Source organism: Malus domestica, chromosome 04 (genome assembly GCF_042453785.1).
Source record: "Malus domestica chromosome 04, GDT2T_hap1".
Taxonomy (NCBI): domain Eukaryota; kingdom Viridiplantae; phylum Streptophyta; class Magnoliopsida; order Rosales; family Rosaceae; genus Malus; species Malus domestica.
Genome location: NC_091664.1, coordinates 30,777,839 through 30,798,821, shown reverse-complemented (window position 1 = coordinate 30,798,821; position 20,983 = coordinate 30,777,839). Strand labels below are relative to the sequence as shown.

General features: G+C 38.8%; 2 protein-coding genes across 2 annotated transcripts; both read right to left on the bottom strand.

Moving 5' to 3' along the window:
• Positions 1-515: 515 nt before the first annotated feature.
• LOC103408677 (GDSL esterase/lipase At5g18430-like) lies at positions 516-2,869 on the bottom strand. The gene is made up of 5 exons (XM_008347510.4): positions 2,533-2,869; positions 2,242-2,372; positions 1,849-2,091; positions 1,410-1,662; positions 516-924 (listed from the first exon to the last, which is right to left on the bottom strand). Exons 1-5 carry the CDS (start codon positions 2,807-2,809, stop codon positions 692-694), a joined length of 1,137 nt encoding a protein of 378 aa, XP_008345732.3. The 5' UTR covers positions 2,810-2,869; the 3' UTR covers positions 516-691.
• Positions 2,870-15,741: 12,872 nt separating this feature from the next.
• Positions 15,742-17,999, bottom strand: LOC103434237 (GDSL esterase/lipase LTL1-like). The gene is made up of 5 exons (XM_029101589.2): positions 17,444-17,999; positions 17,210-17,337; positions 16,798-17,040; positions 16,427-16,679; positions 15,742-16,217 (listed from the first exon to the last, which is right to left on the bottom strand). Exons 1-5 carry the CDS (start codon positions 17,670-17,672, stop codon positions 15,985-15,987), a joined length of 1,086 nt encoding a protein of 361 aa, XP_028957422.1. The 5' UTR covers positions 17,673-17,999; the 3' UTR covers positions 15,742-15,984.
• Between the last annotated feature and the right edge of the window lie 2,984 nt (positions 18,000-20,983).

The window sequence follows — 20,983 nt, the reverse complement described above, 5'->3', positions numbered from 1 at the left end:
ACTCTAGCAAAGAAGGTTGTTCCTTAAGTTGGTGGAAGATTCTAGAAGAATGGTGAGGTTTCCACCAACATGCAAGATTAGTGTAGATAATTCTAGCTTGGGAAGTTAGTAGAATTATCTAGATAACTCTAGCATGATGTTTCCATGCTTCTCCAAGGTTCCATCCATGCCTATAAAAGGAGAAGGCATCCACACCATTTGTATCAACCAAGTAACCAACAAACCAAGAAGTAGTAGGCAACCAAGTGAGAGTGAGAGGTAAGAGTAGTCTTGTAAGAGTGTGAGTGGTCTAGAGTGTGTCTCTAGAAAGTGAGTGAGTGTCATAGCTTCTCAAGTGTGTCCTTGATAGCTTGTGAATGTTGTAATATTTTGTGTGTGTAATATAAGTAATTTGTTTACTTGTGTTGTCTCTCCAACACTTGTGTTAGAGTTGTGTACTCTAAGTTCTTCCCAACATGGTCTTACAATTTGATCCTAACGAATCGGATTAAATTGTAAAATGTACAAATGAACGATTCTAAATTGAACTTCTTGTATGTAGGGCACCATCTGAATTATTACGAAATATTGAAATTGAGACATTTGACCAAAGAGAACAAAGCAACCTGAATTATTGTAAGTATAATTATTAAACTAAACAATGACTTAAATTGTCCAAAGAAAATTAGAAAAACATATTAATTCTTTCAGGTCAGGTGGTGGAGTCCAAGGCCAGGATAGTACTGAGGTTCATGGGGCTCATATAGTCAGTTGAGCCTGTGGTGATCATCTCTGCATACATTCTATTAGCCTTTTCAGATGGATGAAAGGCATCCCAAAACACATACAGGTTTCTGTTTGGGCACAAATTGGACAGAAATGTGCAGAGACCTTGTCCATTGTAGGGTCCTTGCCCACAACATGCTACCTTCGATATGGTAAAGCCTGCGGTGAGCACACAACCGTGCGTTATAATATGAGTGAATGACATAATTAATATGCCTCGAATGTAAGGAGGCTTGTAGTTATAAATAGATATATGTGGAATAATATGACTAGGTTAGTATCAGTCTCTACTGTTGCTTTTTATTAAGCACTTGTTTGAGCTTGCTTTTTTCATGTGAGATTGCTTATGTAGAAATTCATTTATGCGCAAAAGTTCTTTTGCTAGAAGTGCTTTATTAGAAACATGTTGATATTTTTGTTAAAATCCTAGTGTTGCCTAAAAAAAGAACTTCAAAAGTGCTTCCTTAAGAAACATCTGGCACATGCTTCATAAAGAAGCACCTGACATGTGTTTCTCCATGAGCATTTTCAACTTTTGCAGTCAGACGTGCTTTTAGTTATCATAAGGTACTTCTAGTCATTTCAAAAGCAGTCAATATATCATAATTTAAAGACGAAAACCAATTAAATTCATGAATTGGTACCAAATGCTTGGGGGTTATTGATGAAATCTGCATGCATTTGCCTAGTGTTGGCAGATATGAATACATCTTTGCCAAGTTTCTTGTTGAGTCCGGCCAACATTTGAGTGAGTTGTGGGTTGTACAGGGCAGCAGCTCGTAGAAGTTCAGCCGAGCATCCTCCATTCGTGCTTCTAGCCGCCAACTCTGCCGGAGCACACCCCATCGGTCCTGTACCAGTAACCAGAACTCTACGTGCTCCGAGTTGATATAAATTCTGCCAAGTTAACTAATTAAACTTCTCTTATATTGAGTAATTTTTCTGTGTGATTGTCACTAGTCGTGTGGTGTTACGTCAATGCATCCGTATATTATAATACAAGCATTAATAAGATTATGTGACAGTACAACAGTCACACAAACAAATTTATCGTGTATTGGTGCAATGATTAATATTAATTACCATGAGAATTTTTCGGTACTCAGAGATGAGAAGCTTGACGTAAGTAGGGAGGGGGAGGTTGCGAGATTGAGAAATGGAAGAGGCTGAGTAGTAGTTGTTGACGAAATCGTTGCCGCCGACGGTGATGAGGACAAGTGATTGGCTTATGAGTCTTCTGGTCTGCTGCTTTCCGACCAGGGCTTGCACTCTTTGCTGGTATTCTTTGAAGTAGTTCAGTTGCCTAAACATTCTGAGTATATCTAGCTGCATGGGCAGTGCAGAGCAATCAAATTATCTCAATGAGCTTATCATTTTTGAGTAGTTATTTTGCGGTACTGTAATAGGGCTACATGACATAACTAGTTCATATGTTATAGTACGAGTTAATACTACTATTAGTGTGTAGTGACTTACAAACTGAGCGCCAGTTTCATTGAGAATTCCAACTCCCGCGGAAGCGAAGTTTGCACCAACAAGTAGCCTTCGTCCGTTAAGCTGTGGACTCAAGTATGGCATTGGGGGTTCTCTTGAGCCAATTTTCTGACCTTAATTATCATGATCATGTTAACTAATTAGCTGTTAATTAAAAAATAATAGATGAATTAAGTGATCACGTTAACATGGTACGTACACATAAATTAATTGAGGCCAAATTAAGCATACATATCTGCATGCATGCAGAGTTAATAACTGTATATACTTAACTGATAAGGTCCGGGATGATGAGGCCATTAGAGAAACGGCCGGTGGGACGGTGAGTTGGAAAATCGATTCCATAAGGGTAAGAGTCGGCTCGAGCAATCGATATCAGATAGTTGTTGTTGCCATTGTCGACCAGTGAATCGCCGAAAACAAAGAATGCTCGACTACCCTCTGCTACTTGAACCATTTGAGGACCAATACTGTAATTACTAACAATAACAATCAAGTAAATCATCAGTCGGCATGTAAAAATCATCGACGATGAAGAGGCTGCAGCCATTGATACGCTTAACTCTGTGGTTTGGTCAGGATCGATATATATTGCAGTGTAAAGATTGGGTTGGTTGGAAGTAATGAATTGACAGCTGAGAATTCATATAAAGCAAACTATGTAGGGCACGCGTAGTACGTGCATGGAGTTAATATTGTTAGCAAGAATTGTATTAACCCTTGAGCGTCTTTGTAGTGGTTAGGTTTAAGGGGGAGGTACGTGGTGACGTCGAGGAGGGGAAATAAGTATCTTGTCACACCATTTCTCACGTAATGAGGGATGTAGAGAGAAACTAATTAAGGAGTTTAGAGAGGCGTATTACATGAAAGACATCATCATCAATATCGAAGTTTATCCTCTGTGAAGGAGGTGCCTTGACGTCGAAGAAATTGAGAATAGTACTGTAGGTCGATCGATATCGTTCTTCCAACCTAGAAGAGAAATGTAGGCACAAACATTAGAAATATACTCTAGTCTTTATAAATCACTTGATAGTTCTGCTTAAAAGATGGTCCGTGAAATTGACCCTCACCATCAAGATAGTCCATGAAATTGAAAATCAATCAATGTATTCCCTGAAAATAGATGTCGCAAATCAATGTGGTTCTTTCGTCACAATTTTGTTAAGTGTTGATGTGTCACATAAATGGGCCCTATGAGTTATTTTTCTCACAAATGATCTTTGAAATTAATGACTCGCGACATCAAAATGGTCCCGGAAATTGACTTGCGACATCAAAATAGTCTCTGAAATTGAAGATTGATCAATGTAGTTCCGCAAGTAAAGTCTCAAATCAATGTAGTCATTCCGTCACAATTCTGTCAAAAATTCTGTTATGTGTTGATCTGACACATAAATGGGTCACACAAGTCTAATTAAATTTAAAAAAATTATAAATAGGCTTAATAGTTTAATAGTTAATAAAAAAAATTGTCAACCCAAAAACCCAGTCCTACAATCACCTCCGATCACAGTCCACATTTCTCTACCTCATTCACTCTCTAGTCTTTAAAAAAAATCTCAATACACCCATCTTTATACATTCGACACCCTTCACTGAATTGAACTTGGATCGAGATCACCTTTGGTGATGGCTTGGCCGATTGGTCACGACTTATGGGACATCACCATTAACATTTAGGTGATCAACATCCTCACAACCTTAATCTTGGAGAGGTTGTTCGGCGGTTCCCGGGTGGTCTGGTAATGCAAAGAACGACGAGGTCTGCCTTGAGATAATGAGGTTACAAACAAGGTGCGTCTATTGTTGGTTGAAAACTATTTCCACACCCCCTCTTAGGCCTTGGTTAAGCCTTGTGCCTAGAATTTATGGAAGGGATCTCTCTTCGGAGTATGCCCTACTATAAGAAAAAAAAAATCCATAGTGCAAAAACGCTTTTAGACAATTTTTTAATTAATTATTAAACCCATATTAGCACATAATAATTTTTTTACATAATTGTAGCAGAAGAATCATATTGATTTGCGACACCTATTTTCAAGGACTACATTGATCGTTTTTCAATTTCAGGGACCATCTTGATGATGTGGGTCAATTTCAGGGACTATTTGGGATAAAAACCCGTAAATCTTGTGGGGCCCATTTATGTGTCACATCAGTACTTAATTGAATTTTTAACAAAATTGTGACAGAATGACCACATTGATTTGCGACCATATTTTCAAGGACTACATTGATTACTTTTTAATTTTAGAAACCATCTTAATAATAAAGGTCAATTTCATGGACCATTTATAATAAAAATGTATTCACAAACATCACAATTTTGTTGTAAACTATCTATATTTATTAGAGGATTGTTAATTGGCTCGGGTATTTTATTGTATATAGGTAGGATATAATAAAGATATGAAACGCTCGAAACTTGGCGCACCAACAAGAAGTATGTGACATGCATTATTAAACTAGATGGAAATAGAGTAACTTGACCAAAACAGCTAGCTACAGCAAGCAGGCACAAATTTCTCGGGAAAACTGAGAAAGCCTTGCAACTTGGAAGAGAAAAAAGTGTAACTTGCTAAAATTATTCACCGACGGATACTTTTGCGTAGTCAACTACTCAAATTGGTGACAACAATTTGCTTCTCATTTTTTCATAATTTAGATTACGTTAATTAGAATATCACTTGTACATATCAGAAAAAAAGTATTTTTCATTTATGCACAAAGTTTGAGACTCGTAATGAATTTGAGGAAGTGATTTCCACACACTATTTTTTATTATTCTCACTCTATAACCTCATGTTCATTTTTGACTTTCGAATTGAAGGATCAAAAGAGAACCGAAAAGAAAAAAAAAAGGGAAATTATTCCCTTGAAGTTGTAAGAGATACACATTCAAGACGGAATATTAATCTCTCTCAAAAAATAAAATAAAGTACCAATTCATAGAAAGCAGGTGGAAACTATATTCAAATACAGCAGTTAAACAAGCACTCATATATACTTAAGGTTTAAGAAAACACCTATTTTCAATGACTACATTGATTGCTTTTTAATTTTAGAAACCATCTTAAAAGTGAGGGTCAATTTCATGGACCATGTATAATAAAAATGCATTCACAAACATCATAATTTTGTTGTAAAATATCTATATTTATAAGAGGATTGTTAATTTGCTCGGGTATTTTATTGTATATAGATAGGATATAATAAAGATATGAAACGCTCGAAACTTGGCGCACCAACAAGAAGTATGTGACATGCATTCTTAAACTGGATGGAAATAGAGCAACGTGACCAAAACAGCTAGCTACAGCAAGCAGGCACAAATTTCTCGGGAAAACTGAGAAAGTCTTGCAACTTGGAAGAGAAAAAAGTGTAACCTTGCTAAAATTATTCACCGACGGATACTTTTGCGTAGTCAAATACTCAAATTAGTGACAACAATTTGCTTCTCATTTTTTCATAATTTAGATTACGCTAATTAGAATATCGCTTGAACATATCAGAAGAAAGTATTTTCCACTTATGCACAAAGTTTGAGACTCATAGTGAATTTGAGGAAGAGATTTCCGCACACTATTTTTTATTTTTCTCACTCTATAACCTCATGTTCATTCTTGGCTTTCTGATTGAAGGATCAAAAGAGAGAACCGAAAAGGGAAAAAAAAGGGAAATTATTCCCCTAAAGTTGTAAGAGATACACATTCAAAACGGAATATTAATCTCTCTAAAAAAATAAAATAAAATACCAATTCACAGAAAGCAGGTGGAAACTGTATTCAAATCAATGTATTAAAAGCGTGAGGCGTGGGCGAGGCGTCTGAGGGATAGCCCAGCCTAGGCGTGAGGCGAAGCCTTACGGGACCTTAAATAATAGGGAATTGTTGAGAAAAACAGAGGAAAGAGGTGAGAAAAACAGAGGAAACAGCAGGGTTTTAGATATAAGAGTAACAGACTTGGCCAAAACGACGTCGTTTTGGGCCAAGTCATTTAAAAAAAATTAAAGACTTGGCCAAAACGACGTCGTTTTGGACCAAGTCTTTAAAAAACAAAAAAAACCCTCCTTCTTCTCCGCGGTCGTCTTCCTCGTGAAGACGCCGCACACCTGCAACCCTAAACCCAGATGGCAAAGCTTGAAAACAGAGCATTCAACTTCGATTTTGGGTCGGGGATGGATCTGGGAACGCCCTCCAACCGCCTTTAGGCGCGCCTCAGCCGCCTAGTCTCGCCTCGACCACGCCTCGACGAGTTTTCGCCCACTCCCACTGGGCAGAGGTGTTATCACTCCCGCCCCTCCTCCAAAGCCGTCTAGGCGCGCCTCGGGTCGCGTCTTTTAAAAAATTGGTTCAAATATAGCAGTTAAACAAGCACTCATATACTTACGGTTCAAGAAAACACCAGTTAACATTCCTAAACTTTGGGTGCTCGAAAACACCAGTTATACAACAAAAATCACCATGCTTCCTACAGAATTACGTCATCGCATTCATCAACTTCGGCTGCCTGAAAACACCAGTTACATGCTTCCTACAGAAGTACATCTTCACTCAGAAACTTCAGGTGCCAGAAAACACCAAGTTACACAACAAAGTCACCATGCTTCCTACAGAGTTACAACATCACATTCATAAACTTCAGGTGCAATAAAACACCATTGCAAGACCTAACATGCAGATAACGCACAGTAAAAAGAGGATCAGGTTCATGCAAAGCTCGATCGAGGAACCCTTGTTGAGGGTTTTCTTCATCCAAATGGAGATGAAAAACACAACGGTGTTGGTCGCTTCAAAGAGTCGGAAAAGGAACTGTTTCTCGACAAGAGTTTTTGAAGGAGTGAATTCCAGCATATAGGGTTGCCGAGGCAATTAGTGCTGCATAATGCTCACCGTCCCGCCTTGCTCAGTTGAATGCGCTTCAGCCTCTTTTGTCTCAGGTGCCAATGCCATGGCAACGGTATCATCAGAAAATAAACCTAGTGGTGTTCCGCGTCCTTTTATTCTAACACCGAACAACTAATCTCGCCTAATCCTCTATACTTCGAAGAATGCATAATGCATATACTCAAATGGAACAAAAATGCAGAAGAGCATCACAAGTTCACAACAATCATAATCTAAATATGTGGCGTTCCGGCGTCCTTAACATTGAAGAACTAATTTGTCCTAATTCTCTATTTCTTTAAAAACACATATACTTAAATGGCAAAAACAAAAAGAGAATAGTAGCATCACAAGTTCACAACTTAGTCATTCAAATGTATAGAATAAATCAACAGTGTAAAGTACCAAGTAACATATTCATAATAAACCGTTCATTTACTTGATACATTTCCCGATCATTTAATTTATATGCTCAAGATATGTTATTCGTAAATGGAGGGATATATGTGCATCCCCCCTATCAAACCTGTTACATCAAAACTTTTCATTCACGAAAACACCAGTTAGACAACAGAGTTACCATGTTTCTGATCGAATTACATCAGCACATTCATAACCTCCAGGTGCAGCAGGAGCAAGAAAACATTTTCGCAACGCCTAGTATGTAAACAAGGCACAGTAAAGGGAGGAACGGCTTCAATGTAAACTCGAACGGGGAACCCCTGCTGAGGATTTTCATCATCCAAATGAAGATGAAAAACCCTGCGGCGTTGAAGACTTCAAAGAATTGGAAAAGGAGCTGGTTCTTAACAAGAGCGCGTGAAGGGTAAAGTCCAGCATAGAAGGTTGCCATGGCAATTAGTGTAGCCATAAACAAATTCATCTCGCGTTGCAGACTTGCATTCTCCTCTGCCTCCAGCGCCAAGGGGTTGGTATCATTGCGGCAATAGGCATAGGAAAATCTCGGAAAATGTAATCAAATTGCATCCAAACAGCCTAGTAAAGAACAGAAAATTTACTTAAAAGCATAATCTCAACAAATATATGCTATAACAGAGGAACATCACAAGTTAAATGAGAATATAAAACTGTGGTGTGTTCCCGATTCTTTTCGACTAACACAAAAGAATTAACCTCACCGATTCCTCATTTACTTTGGGAAAACAAGAATACAAACCTGTAAATCGTAAACTTTTTTCGAAAAATACATGGCAAAAAAAACCAGAGGAACATCGCGAGTTCACAACACTCATAATCTAAATCAATAGCATTCAACAATAAAACCAGTTGCATCTAAACCTGGCAAAGAACATACCCTGGTTTGCCGGTCAGCCTTCTACCCCTGCGACCCAAGCCAACCAAAGCAGAAGTTAAGGCCAATAGCATTTGCTTCTAACTTTGAAGAACTAATCTCGCCTAATCCTCTATTTTTCCAACAATGCATATACTTAAATGGCATGCAGAGTAGCATCTCAAGTTTCACAACAAGTATAATCAAAATGTGGTGCTCCGGCATCCTTTATACTAACACTGAAGAACTAATCTCATACGTGAAGTTCCAACGTTTTTTAGATTAACACTGGACATCACAAGCTCAAAACAATCATATACTAAAACAACAACATTCAATGATAAAACAAAATAAAAAAGTAAAATTAAATTTGAAGAAAAATGACCTCTTTGGCATGTTCATCCAAAAAAGTCAAGAATCTGAAACAGAAAAGTTTAAAATCGTTAATGGCAATTCATTGACAAAAAAAAAAAAAAAAGGATTAGTAAAAAAAATGAAACTAAAATCCAAGCTCCAGTCACCACCAAACCTCAAAAACCCTAGATCCGAAACATAAAATATCTCTAGGGTTAGGGTTTAACGGTCTGGAAAGAACACACGAACAAAAGAAGGTTCTAGAAACTAGAAAGTAGAGAAGGTCAGGGCTTCTTTTTCTACTAGTGTTTATTTAATTATTTAAATTTACTTTTTATTAACGAGCTGCTTCTAGTGCTATGGTTTGTGTGACAAGAGTTGAAACAGGATAAATAATAAAATAAAAAACTGCAGGAACCGTGAGGAGAAAGAAGCGATGTAGGAGGGTGAAAAGGGCGCAGTGGCAATTGGGATGACAAAGGATGGGAAGTTACCCTAGTTGGTCAATCTTTTTTTTTTTTTTTGGGTCGAAAGAACTATTCATAGAAACAGAAAGGCACAAGGCCAAACAACAAGCAGAGAGTATCCTCACAAACCCAGGGAGCAGAAACCAAGATAAACAGGACACAATGAGACGCCAACATACAGGATCCCAGCATCATCCCATCTACCCATGCAAAAAACCCCCACCCATTACATTGGAGGACACGGAAGATCGTTCTCATTCAAAACACCCACGAGCGAAGATGGAGGTCTTACAACCCAGCCGAAGCCGCACATCTCTGAAGATATATTCCTGGCAACGAAATCCGTCGCCCTATTTGCTGATCGTGGAACCCACAACCAGGAGCAAGATTGAAAACTCCTCCCAACCTCCAAAGCACGGCTAAGAATTGGGAGCAGGTCCTAATCACAACTCAGATTAAAAATTTAGGGTTTGCTAGCATGCGCTTTGGATAGTTCAAACCTAAAAGTGCCTTTTAATGACTGAAGACTTTTTTTTTAAAGTGTTTTTTAGCTGGCTGAAAGCAATTTTCGTAAAAACGTTTTTAGAATCAATCTTTGGTAAAAATGCAAGTGAATCTTGTAAAAGCATTTCAAGTGCTTTTGGATACAAAAATATTTTCTCTAAAAGCGATTTCAGTCAATTTAAGAACACCTTTAAATGAGTCATAAAAGCGCTTTCATTTTGGAAAACGGTTGTTTGGCCAAAACTTTACAAGTGTTTTTAGTTAAAAATAGAAGCACTTGGAATGGGTTTTAAAGAAACACCTCCTCCTAAATGTGCTACCAGGTGAAAACACGGGAAGTATTTGGCTCCCTTTAATGAAAATTTTTCAATTTCTAAACTATTTTTATTTTTCTATAGGGAATTGTTATTAGCATTCTAAAAATCTCATTATACATTCCTCACAAGTGTATTTTTTTCTTCTAATTATAGATAATTTGGAGTGCCAAATAAGATTTTTGGAGTGCTAATAACAATTTCTTTTTTATTTAGACAGTCTAAAATGCCTTTAGACTTTAAGAAAATATCAAAATTGTCTTTACCAATTTTTTCTAGGTTTAACGCTGCCATATAAAAAACCCGAGTTTTTCAGATCGTGCTGAAGACTGAAGCAGTCAGTCTCTTGGTCTGCATCTTCCCCAAGCCTCTCTCCATCTTCATGCACATACATTTGAATTTAACTATTTTGTAAATGCTAGTTTTATTTCAAATGTCTATTGCCCGCAACTGGTAAATTGAGTGGTCCAGTCTTCATGCATTGATTGAATTTGACTTGAAAACTCTAAACCCACGTTAGTAACTGAGACTTATGATTGACAGATGAGGTGTCATAAGGCCTAAAAATACTCTTCTTTCTCATTTGTTCTTTGTGTCTGCTAGCTTTCTATGACTGCTCCTATTTTTTATTTTTAAGCTTGTAATTTTGGATCTATTCCTTCTTCTTTGTCGAATCCACTCCCTTCTTTATAATTAAGGGAGGTGTAGTCAACTTAGGATTTGGAGGGATTTTAATAGATTTTGTTAAGTGATGAATTTTATAGGATTATGAATCCATATTGATTTTGGAAGATTTGAGAATATTCATATAACAGATTTATGTGGATTTTGATAGATTTTGAAGCGTTGAATTTTAACCGCCAAATAAATCAAATAGTTAAAAATGTATCTAGATCATAAATCTAAAAAAATGAAGCTACATTTTATTCATGCTCTGAAGATGCATCCCTTTGAGCCGAAATAAAAAATCAAGATTATCATATAAACCCAACTATTCGAAAGTCTCCCGCTGCACCCTTACAATCCTATTTCCCCCCACTCCCACTTTATTCTTCTTTCTTTCCCGTCCCAGCTAACCTCTCTCCTTTTAATCTTCTTCATTTTTGTTTTTTTTTTGTCAATACTGCTCTAATCTTGTTTTCCGCAACTCTCTCTTACTCCTCTTCCTTCATAACCCAATTCTAATTCCCCTTCTCTGCCATGAAAAAAAAATTGCACAAAATTGCAGAAAGAATGTAGAAAAATTGCAAAGATGAAGGAAGAAGACAAGGTGTGAGAGGAAAAGAGAGAGATTTTTGGATTTGAAATCCTAAGGTGTGAGGTAGGATTCTATTTGGTCTTTGATTATATATATTTCTTGCTCTCAAATCCCACAAAATCCACAACTTAATGAAATCCTACAAAATCTTTAAGTTTTCAATACACCTGAATTTGGATGGGCTTTAAAAATGACTATTAAAATCTTGATTGACTGCACACTATGTTTGGATGAGGAAAATAAACTTGGAATTTAGATAAAAGTAAGAAATTATAAATTGACATACATCAATTCTCTTGTTTGGATTCATAAACATAAAAATTTAGAATTTCTGCATGGAAAAAGAACTTGGAATTTAGGATCTCCAATTCCCAAGTTTAAATTCCATGTAAATAAGTGTTATTTCCCAATTTCTATGATTTAGAGTTTAAAAATAACAAATTCCGTATTCAATTCCATTGTTCTTTTAGGTTAACCAAACAAGAAAATTCACAAATTATAGAAAATAAAATCCTATCATTTCAATTTCTGTCATTTTAAAATTTCTTAGTAATCATAAATCTCTTCATCCAAACCTAGATTTGCATGGATTCTAAAAATCCTTTAAAATCATTTGGTTGACTATACTAGGATTTTGAAAGAGTTTAAAATCCTTCCAAATCCGAGTTTGACTACACCGCCTTTAATTAAGAATTATAACACCGATTGAATCGGCTTCTTATTCCTATTTTAAGTTTTTTTTATCAATATCATGCACTAATATGACATAGGGCTGGGCACGGGCCGGGCCGGGCCCAAATTTGGAGGGACCGGACCGGACCTGTATGAAAACACAACGGGGCGGGTCGGGGCGAGTAATGGGATTTCAAATTTTGGAACCGGACCTAACTCGACCCGTTTGAAACGGGTCGATTCGGGCCGGGTCCACGGGTCTTAGCACAGAAAGGAACGAATTGAAGCCTGAAGGTTGTGTTCCTCAGCAAATAAAAGAAAACCATACCAACGCAACGCGTAGATCAAGATCCAAAGTATCAGATAAATCAACAACACATAGATTCCAAACACATCATTCAACCAAATTAAGCATGGGTAATCTATGAATTATTGAAAAAATGGGCTTAAGATCTTCTCCGAGGATGAGTTCTTCGTTGGGATTGAAGAAATGGGTGTGGACAGAGATAGTAGTAGTAGGTGAATGACGCCCATGACGTTCAAGACGTTTAAGCATGGGTAGTCTACAATTATTCAGTCCAACCCAACAAACAAATTCATATAAATAATCAAAAAGTTCAAGAATTTGAAAGAAAAATGGGTTTTTTGTTTGTTTGTTTTACCAGCCAATTGAAGTAGGGAATGAAGCTGATGACGCCCATGACGGCGAACCTGGCATCGGTGGAATCCGTTGCCGAACCGCCTTCGGCATCGTCATCGGGAATGCTGGCGGGAAGCACCAGCGACGAGAGCATGTAGGCGCCAATGGCGGCGACGAACGGCGCGTCGTTTGAGAACTTCGCTCTGCAGGGTCTGTATCCGGTGAGCTTTTTGTTCTTCTTACTGTTTGGGTGTTTGCTGGCGGAGAGGAGAGAGGGTCTGAGGCTGGAGAGCTGAGGAGGAAGCGGCGACGGCGGTTTAAGAGAGTGGAGAGTGGAGGAGCAGTGGATTGCGGCCATGGCTTGGCTTTAGAGAGTGGAGGAAGATGCAACATCTTCTGTGATCTTGACGCAGTCGAGGGGTAGGAGGGAGAAGAGAACAAGAACAGAGAAAAAAGTGGGGGGAATCTGGGAGTGGGGGAAGAAGATGACTGAAAAAGTAAAGCAATTGCTTTGTTATGGTAGAACGGGTCGGTTCGGGGCCCCGACATTCTCAAATTCTGGAACCGCCCCGCCCCTGAAGATACCCTCTCCCCGCCCCGCCCCGCCCCGTTTTGTCTCTACCAAATTTGGCCCCGCCCCGAACCCGCCCCGAATCGACAATACCCGCCCCTACCCGCGGGTCCTGTACCCGTTTGCCCAGCCCTAATATGACATAACTGTGTCAATTCTTCTTTTATTTTTTTAATCTTCCTCAATGAATCCATCTCTTTTGCAACGGAGACGCCGTGTAACATCCCACATCGCCCAGGGGAGGGATCCTTAAATGTATATTCTCATCCCTACCTAGCACGAGGCCTTTTGGGAGCTCACTGGCTTCGGGTTCTGTCGGAACTCCGAAGTTAAGCGAGAAGGAGGCCAGAGCACTCCCAAGATGGGTGACCTACTGGGAAGTTGCTCGTGAGTTCCCAGAAACAAAACCGTGAGGGCGTGGTCGGGGCCCAAAGCGGACAATATCATGTTACGGTGGTGGAGCGGGCCCGGGATGTGATCCGCCCCGGGCCGGGATGTGACAATTGGTATCAGAGCCTAACCCTAGCCGTGGTGTGCCGACGAGGACGTCGGGCCCCTAAGGGGGGTGGATTGTAACATTCCACATCGCCCAGGGGAGTGATCCTTAAATGTATATTCCCATCCCTACCTAGCATGAGGCCTTTTGGGAGCTCACTGGCTTCGGGTTCCATCGGAACTCCGAAGTTAAGCGAAAAGGACGCCAGAGCACTTCCAGGATGGGTGACCCACTGAGAAGTTGCTCGTGAGTTCCCAGAAACAAAACTGTGAGGGTGTGGTCGGGGCCCAAAGCGGACAATATCATGCTACGATGGTGGAGCGGGCCTGGGAAGTGATCCGCCCCGGGCCGGGATGTGACACGTTGACGATAGAGCATTCCTTATTTGCAAAAGTTAAGGCCTTTCTAGTAACCCTGAGGGAAAAGAACAATATCTTGCTAATGATTGGTAGAGGATTGCTCTATTGTCTGCGTTTTCAACGCAAAGGAGATGCATGTTGTGAGGGCGAGCCCAAGCCAACAAAACTCCATGCTTTACAAGAATCGAGGAGGGAATGTCTATTGATTGCAGACTTACTCTTACTTTGTTTCCAAAGAGACTGTTTTTCTATCAATTCATTTGCAGTTTTGTTTTTTTTTTCTTGAAAGACTTTGGGACAACCATGGTCACTACACACAAAGATAATTCAAGAGTTGTTAGTTTTTCTGTTATAGAACATTTGGTCTATTTAAAACTTGTGCCCACATCAAAAGCTGTTTTTACCTAACGCTGATGTTGAGTGAATCTCATTGGAGAAAAGAGGGAGTTTGTATGTGCTTATAAGAGATTGGACTACTTTATATATTGTCAATTGATTTTGTGGTGGAACTACAACCTTCTTCATGGTATCAGAGTATGTTGTCCTATATGAAACCTAATGGTCACACGTGCTTCACGTCACTCGATTTTTGTCCACATGTTAGGCTTGAAAATCCGTCACATGTGAGGGAGCGTGTTGAGAGTGAATCCCACATTGGGAAAATGATAGATCTTACATATGCTTATGAGAGATTGAACTACTCCCATATTACCAATTAAATTTATGATGAAACTCCAATCTTCTTCATAAACTTGCCTTATTTCAATACCAAATTACCAACACTGGTTTCAATTCAACAAAAAATTCCCACACATAATTGTATGAAGCTTACTAGCTTAGCATGCATTCAAATACCCTTACAATCATGAGCCAGCATGCATTGTGACCCTTTTTTCCATCATTTTCAACCTTTTTTTTTGGCTTAAGTATTCTTATTAAACTTTTCGTCTCATGTTACCAAAAATTTTAAAAATTCATGCTCCCAATATTTTCGGCTTGAACCTAGGTGTCCTTCCAATTTTTTACATCTTAGTAAGGTCTAGTTTCTATTTGTCTCTATGGTCTAGGCCTGCCAGCCTAATCCGGGTTCCGGAAGCTATTGATATAAGCAATATTGGAGAAGGGAGATTAAACACTAAACTTCGAGCGCATAAATAACTACTATTAACTCCTTTTGGTTAAAAAAAAAAAAAAGGAACTTTTGAATAGTTTAGGAAGAGATTAGACAAATCACGCACCCATGTAACACGAAGAAATGGTCGTGGTATGTTCAATAGCTACAAATAAACCAAGATCAGCAAATATGATCAAGCAATGTTGGCTGTCCCAAATCGGCCAGAGGGAAGAAGAAATAAGAGTTTAAATATGATTACTCTACTTTAACCATTACTCTAAATAATATTGGACAAGTGATAATTTCCAAATTGGGGATAGTATTGTTGGAAGAGGGGTTCTCGGTCTGTATTTTTGAAAATTGCACATGGTATTAGAGCCTAGGGCAGGTAAGTTCGTACAACCACTTGGATAATACCAAGAAGAGTATAAATATGATTACCCACTATCTAATAACGAGACATTTTATAATAAAACCCCACCTAATGGATTGAGCAAGTGATGATAAATTCCACAAGCAATGAACAAAAAGACTGAATGTAAATTAAAGATGATTGTACTTAAGTTGGTAAGTTTGACATTATCACCCTGGGGGAAATCTTGCAAATCAAACCATTACAAAAACTAGAAAGCAATTGGGAAGCCAATCAGTTTTTAATCACTAGACATCCCAGCGACGCACAAACATAAATGGCAGATAGTACTGGCATTCAACACAGATCATAATCTAGTACACATAAATATAGTTTCAAATGGAAATAGTACACATAAATATTAGTTTCACATGGAAATATGTCTTAGGTCCTGGAATCCAAAGCCAAGATGGTGCTGAGATTCATGGGGTACATGTACTTTTCATCCCCTGTCATAATATTCTCAACGATCAGTCTGTTCCCCTTTTCGGACGGATGAAATGCATCCCAGAAAGCGTATAGGTCGCGGTTTGGGCACAAATTGGAAGCTCTTGTGCACAGCCCCAAGCCATGGTAAGGTCCTTGCCCACAGCATGCAACCTTTGATGTAGTAAATCCTGGACAACAAAAATTAAACAAACAACTTTATGTCACCAACACAACAAAAATGCATAGTAAGCGACAAAATGATTGGTGGGGTTGAAAATAAGCGTAGATTAGGAGATTCCTGAATAGGTTAATCTTTCGAACAAAACTTAATCCATGATCATAATATTAGGTCATGAACATAAAATTGATATAAATGTATATTGTATAATTAATTTACCAAATGCTTGAGGGTTCTTGATGAAGTCATTGCGGGTCTCCTGTACGTTGGCAGCAACGAAGACATCAGAACCGAGTTGGCTGTTGACTGATCTCAGCATCTGAATGAGTTGGGGGTTGTACAGAGCCGCCGCTCGTTGCAGCTCCGCTGCACATTCTCCGTTCCTGCTTCTCATGGCCAATTCAGCAGGCGCGCAGCCTAGCGGTCCTGTCCCCGTCACCAAAACCCTTCGTGCTCCGAGATCATACATTTTCTGTAAAGTTATGACACAAAGAATGATCAAACTACACATAATTGTAAGTCATTAACAGTTACATTGTCGCTTAGCTAGCAAGTTCTTTTCGAACTTAGCCAAATTAGGAGTTGGTTACCAAGAGAATTTTTCGGAGCTCAGAAATGAGGTATCTGACATAGTCTGGCAGAGCAAACTGGCGAGATCTTGCGGAGAAAGGCACTAGGTAGTAGTTGTTCACAAAATCGTTGCCGCCGACGGTGAGGAGGACGAGTGCTTGATTTACAAGCTGTTTGGTCCGTTGAGGTCCGATTTGGGCAGACAACCTTCGCTGGTATTGTTGGAAGTTTAGCAATTGCGCTGGCATTCTGATTATATTTGCCTGAAAATTTCACACATATCCATCCATTACTAGTTCAAAAAAAAAATTGTTGGTTGACAACTTTACCAAGGTAATTAATTTACTAGCATGTAGCACTTTTGTGCCCATGACGGGCACTAAAGAGCTAATCTCTCGCATGATCCTCTATTTGGTTTAAAAGAAAACTTACAAATTGAACCCCAGTGTCATTAAGAATTCCAATGCCAGCAGAGGCAAAGTTTGCACCAACTAGTAGCTTTTGCCCTGTGAGCTGTGGACTCAAGTATGGCAATGTAGGTTCTGCACCAAGCTTCTGACCTATATACACACACGCACAAACATATTAGGTCAATTCAGTACATGTGAATAACAAGAAAATAACTCGAAAAATCGTAAAGAAAAAGAGAATGGAAGAAAACCTAACTGATATAGTCAGGAATGGTGAGGCCGTTGGAGAAACGACCGGTGGGTCGACGGGTGGGATAGTCAATGCCGTAGGGAGGAGAGTCGGCACGAGCACTGGTGGCTAAGTAGTTGTTGTTGCCAGCGTCGACCAGTGAGTCTCCAAACACAAAAAAGGCACGAGCCTCAGCACCACAACTCAACATTCCCAACGCCATGACCACACAAAAAATGGCCAATGAGCTAGCCATGGAATTGGCTTTTGACTTCTTGGGAGTAACCTGACGAAGAAAATAGAAAGGAGTTTGGACTAGATCTTTTCTTATGATCGGACAAAGATCACAGTGTTTGTGAGGAAATTTGAATAGATGAGAGGGAGGTTATATAGAGGTAGGGGTGTTTGACAATTGGAGCAAAATCTTAGGCCCACTTGTACAAAAGCAAAGCTATATTGTAGTTTGTTTTTATGGCAATACCTTGTATGGTTGGCAATGCAAAAGAAAAATAAAAGCTAAGTTTGAAATTTCTGCTTCCTGTTCTAGTGATCAATTGAAGTGGCTTTTCGACCAAGATTTCATAAATTTGGTCAGTATTATTTTGGCTTTAGGTTAATCTACTACCAAGTCAACTCAGAAATGAGAAAAATTTGGTGTAATTGTCAGTTGGGTCAGGCTCATCAAAGTATGTACTCGAATCCGAGAGAGACTACCTGCACGATCCGTTACTATAAAGATATTCAAAACCATCAATGCATTGGTGCGTACATATAGAAAGTTAAAAATTCACTACAATGCGTTATTGATTTAGAATCTTGCACAGTAGCTAGTGTAGAAAAGTCATGCTCCTACAACTAAGGATAAATACACACTATTATGTCCATAGCCTGACGAGTGTTTTCGACACGACCATATACCCAATGACACAACAGATTTTCTAGACAAGCTAGAGCACGCTTGCATCAAATCTATCAGATGTATAATAGTTAAAACAACTTCAATTAAACTTGCATATACGCTGTTCAAGTTTGTTCTCTAGCTCACCTTCAACCTCATTTTTACAGTTTTTGCTTTTCAAACCTTGTGTGCTAAAGGTCTAGTAGTGTTGGAAGGGATCAAATTAACCTGCTGCAGAGAAATTGTTCTTATTTGAAAACACTAGTATTCCATGAAGAAAGTTGGGTTCCATAATAAAACTCATTGGAAATATGAGGAGTAGTTCAACCTCTTATAACTCCTTACAAGGTTTCTCCTTTCACCAATGTGAGACTCTTTTACCTTTAAATCCTCACACGTCCTCTCACGTGTAACAAATTTTCAAGCCAAACACATGAACAACAGGAATTGGGTGATGTGGAGCAAGTGTGACCGTTAGGCTTCACACGTGGACCAACCTGCTCTGATACCCGAAGGAAAGATAGGGTTTCACCTTAAACCAATTGGCAATGTTGGGAGTAGCTCAACTTCTTGTAAACCCTTGCAAGGTTTCTCCCTTTACCGATGTAAGACTTTTTTACCTCCGCATCCTCACATGCTCCCTCGCATGTGGCAACATTTTCAAGCCAAATGCTTGGCAACACAAATTGAGTGACGTGGAGCAAGTGTGGTCTTTGGGCTTTACACGTGGGCCAACCTACTCTAGTACTAGGAAGAAAGTTGGGGTTTCATCATAAAATCAATTTGGCAATATGAAGAATAACTCAACCTCTTATAAACCCTTGCAAAATTTCTAGTTTGACCGATGAGAAAACATCAAATTAATATGACAGCAATTTCACATGCAAGTAAACGGGACAGGTGGTGGTCAATTATTTGTGAAGAAATTTCCACGCTCTTGAATGACATTTCTTCTTAAAACTTTGCTTGTGACAATTACCATACCAACATCGCTATATATAATGATAATTCAAATGTGCCTTAACAAATTTGTCTACGAATGAAATTGAGGTTTTACCATAAAATCAGTTCGCAATATGGGGATTGAGAGTAGTCCAACTCTCTAGCTATAAGGACATACAAGCTTTAGTAAACTTCTTATATAAGATATTTATTCATATTGCCACACACCCTCTCACGTATAACGAGTGTTCAAATCTAACATGTAAACATCACAAATTGAAGGACGTAGATCACATGTGTTGTTGAGCTTCACACATGGACCAACTTGTTCTGAGATACATGAAAGAAGTTGAGGTTCCACTATAATACTATTAATAATATGGGAGTAGTCAAACTCCTTATATGTCCTCAAAAGGCTTGGTCCTTTCTTGATGTAGGAGTTTGGCCTTTCACTGCATCTAGTTGAGTTGAGAAGGCGAAGAACTTGCATGAAGCAATGTATATTTCTCGATCTTGTCACGCATATGTCACGATGTATGCAAGTTTCTCTTGGTGAAAAGATACTTTATAACGCAAGCGCGTTCTACTACTTAATAGAATTGCATTTGGGGCCCCAGAATTTACTCCTCAAAATTATTAGTACGTCTAGAGTAACATGCATGAAGTAATAATAGAGCTGAGGGAGCCTTCATAATACCAACTACTACACAACATCTTCGTACGAAATAACTTTGCTGGGAACGGTTCAACTAACAAAAAGAAAAGCCCTAGCTTTCCCGAGGGTTGCAAGTTTTATTCAACTCTTTTTCTCTCAACCAACTTCAGGTGCCAGAAAACACCAGTTACACAACAAAGTCACCATGCTTCCTACAGAGTTACAACATCACATTCATAAACTTCAGGTGCAATAAAACACCATTGCAAGACCTAACATGTAGATAACGCACAGTAAAAAGAGGATCAGGTTCATGCAAAGCTCGATCGAGAAACCCTTATTGAGGGTTTTCTTCATCAGATGGAGATGAAAAACACAACGGTGTTGGTCGCTTCAAAGAGTCGGAAAAGGAACTGGTTCTCGACAAGAGTTTTTGAAGGAGTGAAGTGCAGCATAGAGGGTTGCCGAGGCAATTAGTGCTGCATAATGCTCACCGTCCCGACTTGCTCAGTTGAATGCGCTTCCGCCTATTTTGTCTCAGATGCCAATGCCATGGCAACGGTATCATAAGAATATAAACCTAGTGGCGTTCCGCGACCTTTTATTCCAACACCGAAGAACTAATCTCGCCTAATCCTCTATACTTCAGAGAATGCATAATGCGTATACTCAAATGGAACAAAAATGCAGTAGAACATCACAAGTTCACAACAATCATAATCTAAATATGTGGCATTCCGGCGTCCTTTAGAATAACATTGAAGAACTAATCTGTCCAAATTCTCTATTTCTTGAAAAACACATATACTTAAATGGTAAAAACAAAAAGAGAAGAGTAGCATCACAAGTTCACAACTTAGTCATTCAAATGTATAAAATAAATCAACGGTGTAAGTACCAAGTAACATATTCATAATAAACCGTTCATTTATCTAATATGTTTCCCAATCATTTAATTTATATGATCAAGATATGTTATTCGTAAATGGAGGGATATATGTGCATCCCCCCTATCAAACCGGTTACATCAAAACTTTTCATTCACGAAAGGAACTAAATCACATCTGCGCTA

Bases quoted from the DNA above. Each gene is read 5' to 3' on its own strand.
- LOC103408677 (XM_008347510.4), bottom strand. From the start codon at position 2,809: ATGGCTGCAGCCTCTTCATCGTCGATGATTTTTACATGCCGACTGATG. The intron at 2,373-2,532 runs GTTAAGTATATA...ATGATAATTAAG, and splicing joins CATCATCCCGGACCTTATCA to GTCAGAAAATTGGCTCAAGA. The intron at 925-1,409 runs GTACCAATTCAT...TGCTCACCGCAG, and splicing joins CAATAACCCCCAAGCATTTG to GCTTTACCATATCGAAGGTA.
- LOC103434237 (XM_029101589.2), bottom strand. From the start codon at position 17,672: ATGGCTAGCTCATTGGCCATTTTTTGTGTGGTCATGGCGTTGGGAATG. The intron at 17,041-17,209 runs GTAAGTTTTCTT...TGAAATTTTCAG, and splicing joins ATGACACTGGGGTTCAATTT to GCAAATATAATCAGAATGCC. The intron at 16,680-16,797 runs GTAACCAACTCC...ATAACTTTACAG, and splicing joins AGCTCCGAAAAATTCTCTTG to AAAATGTATGATCTCGGAGC.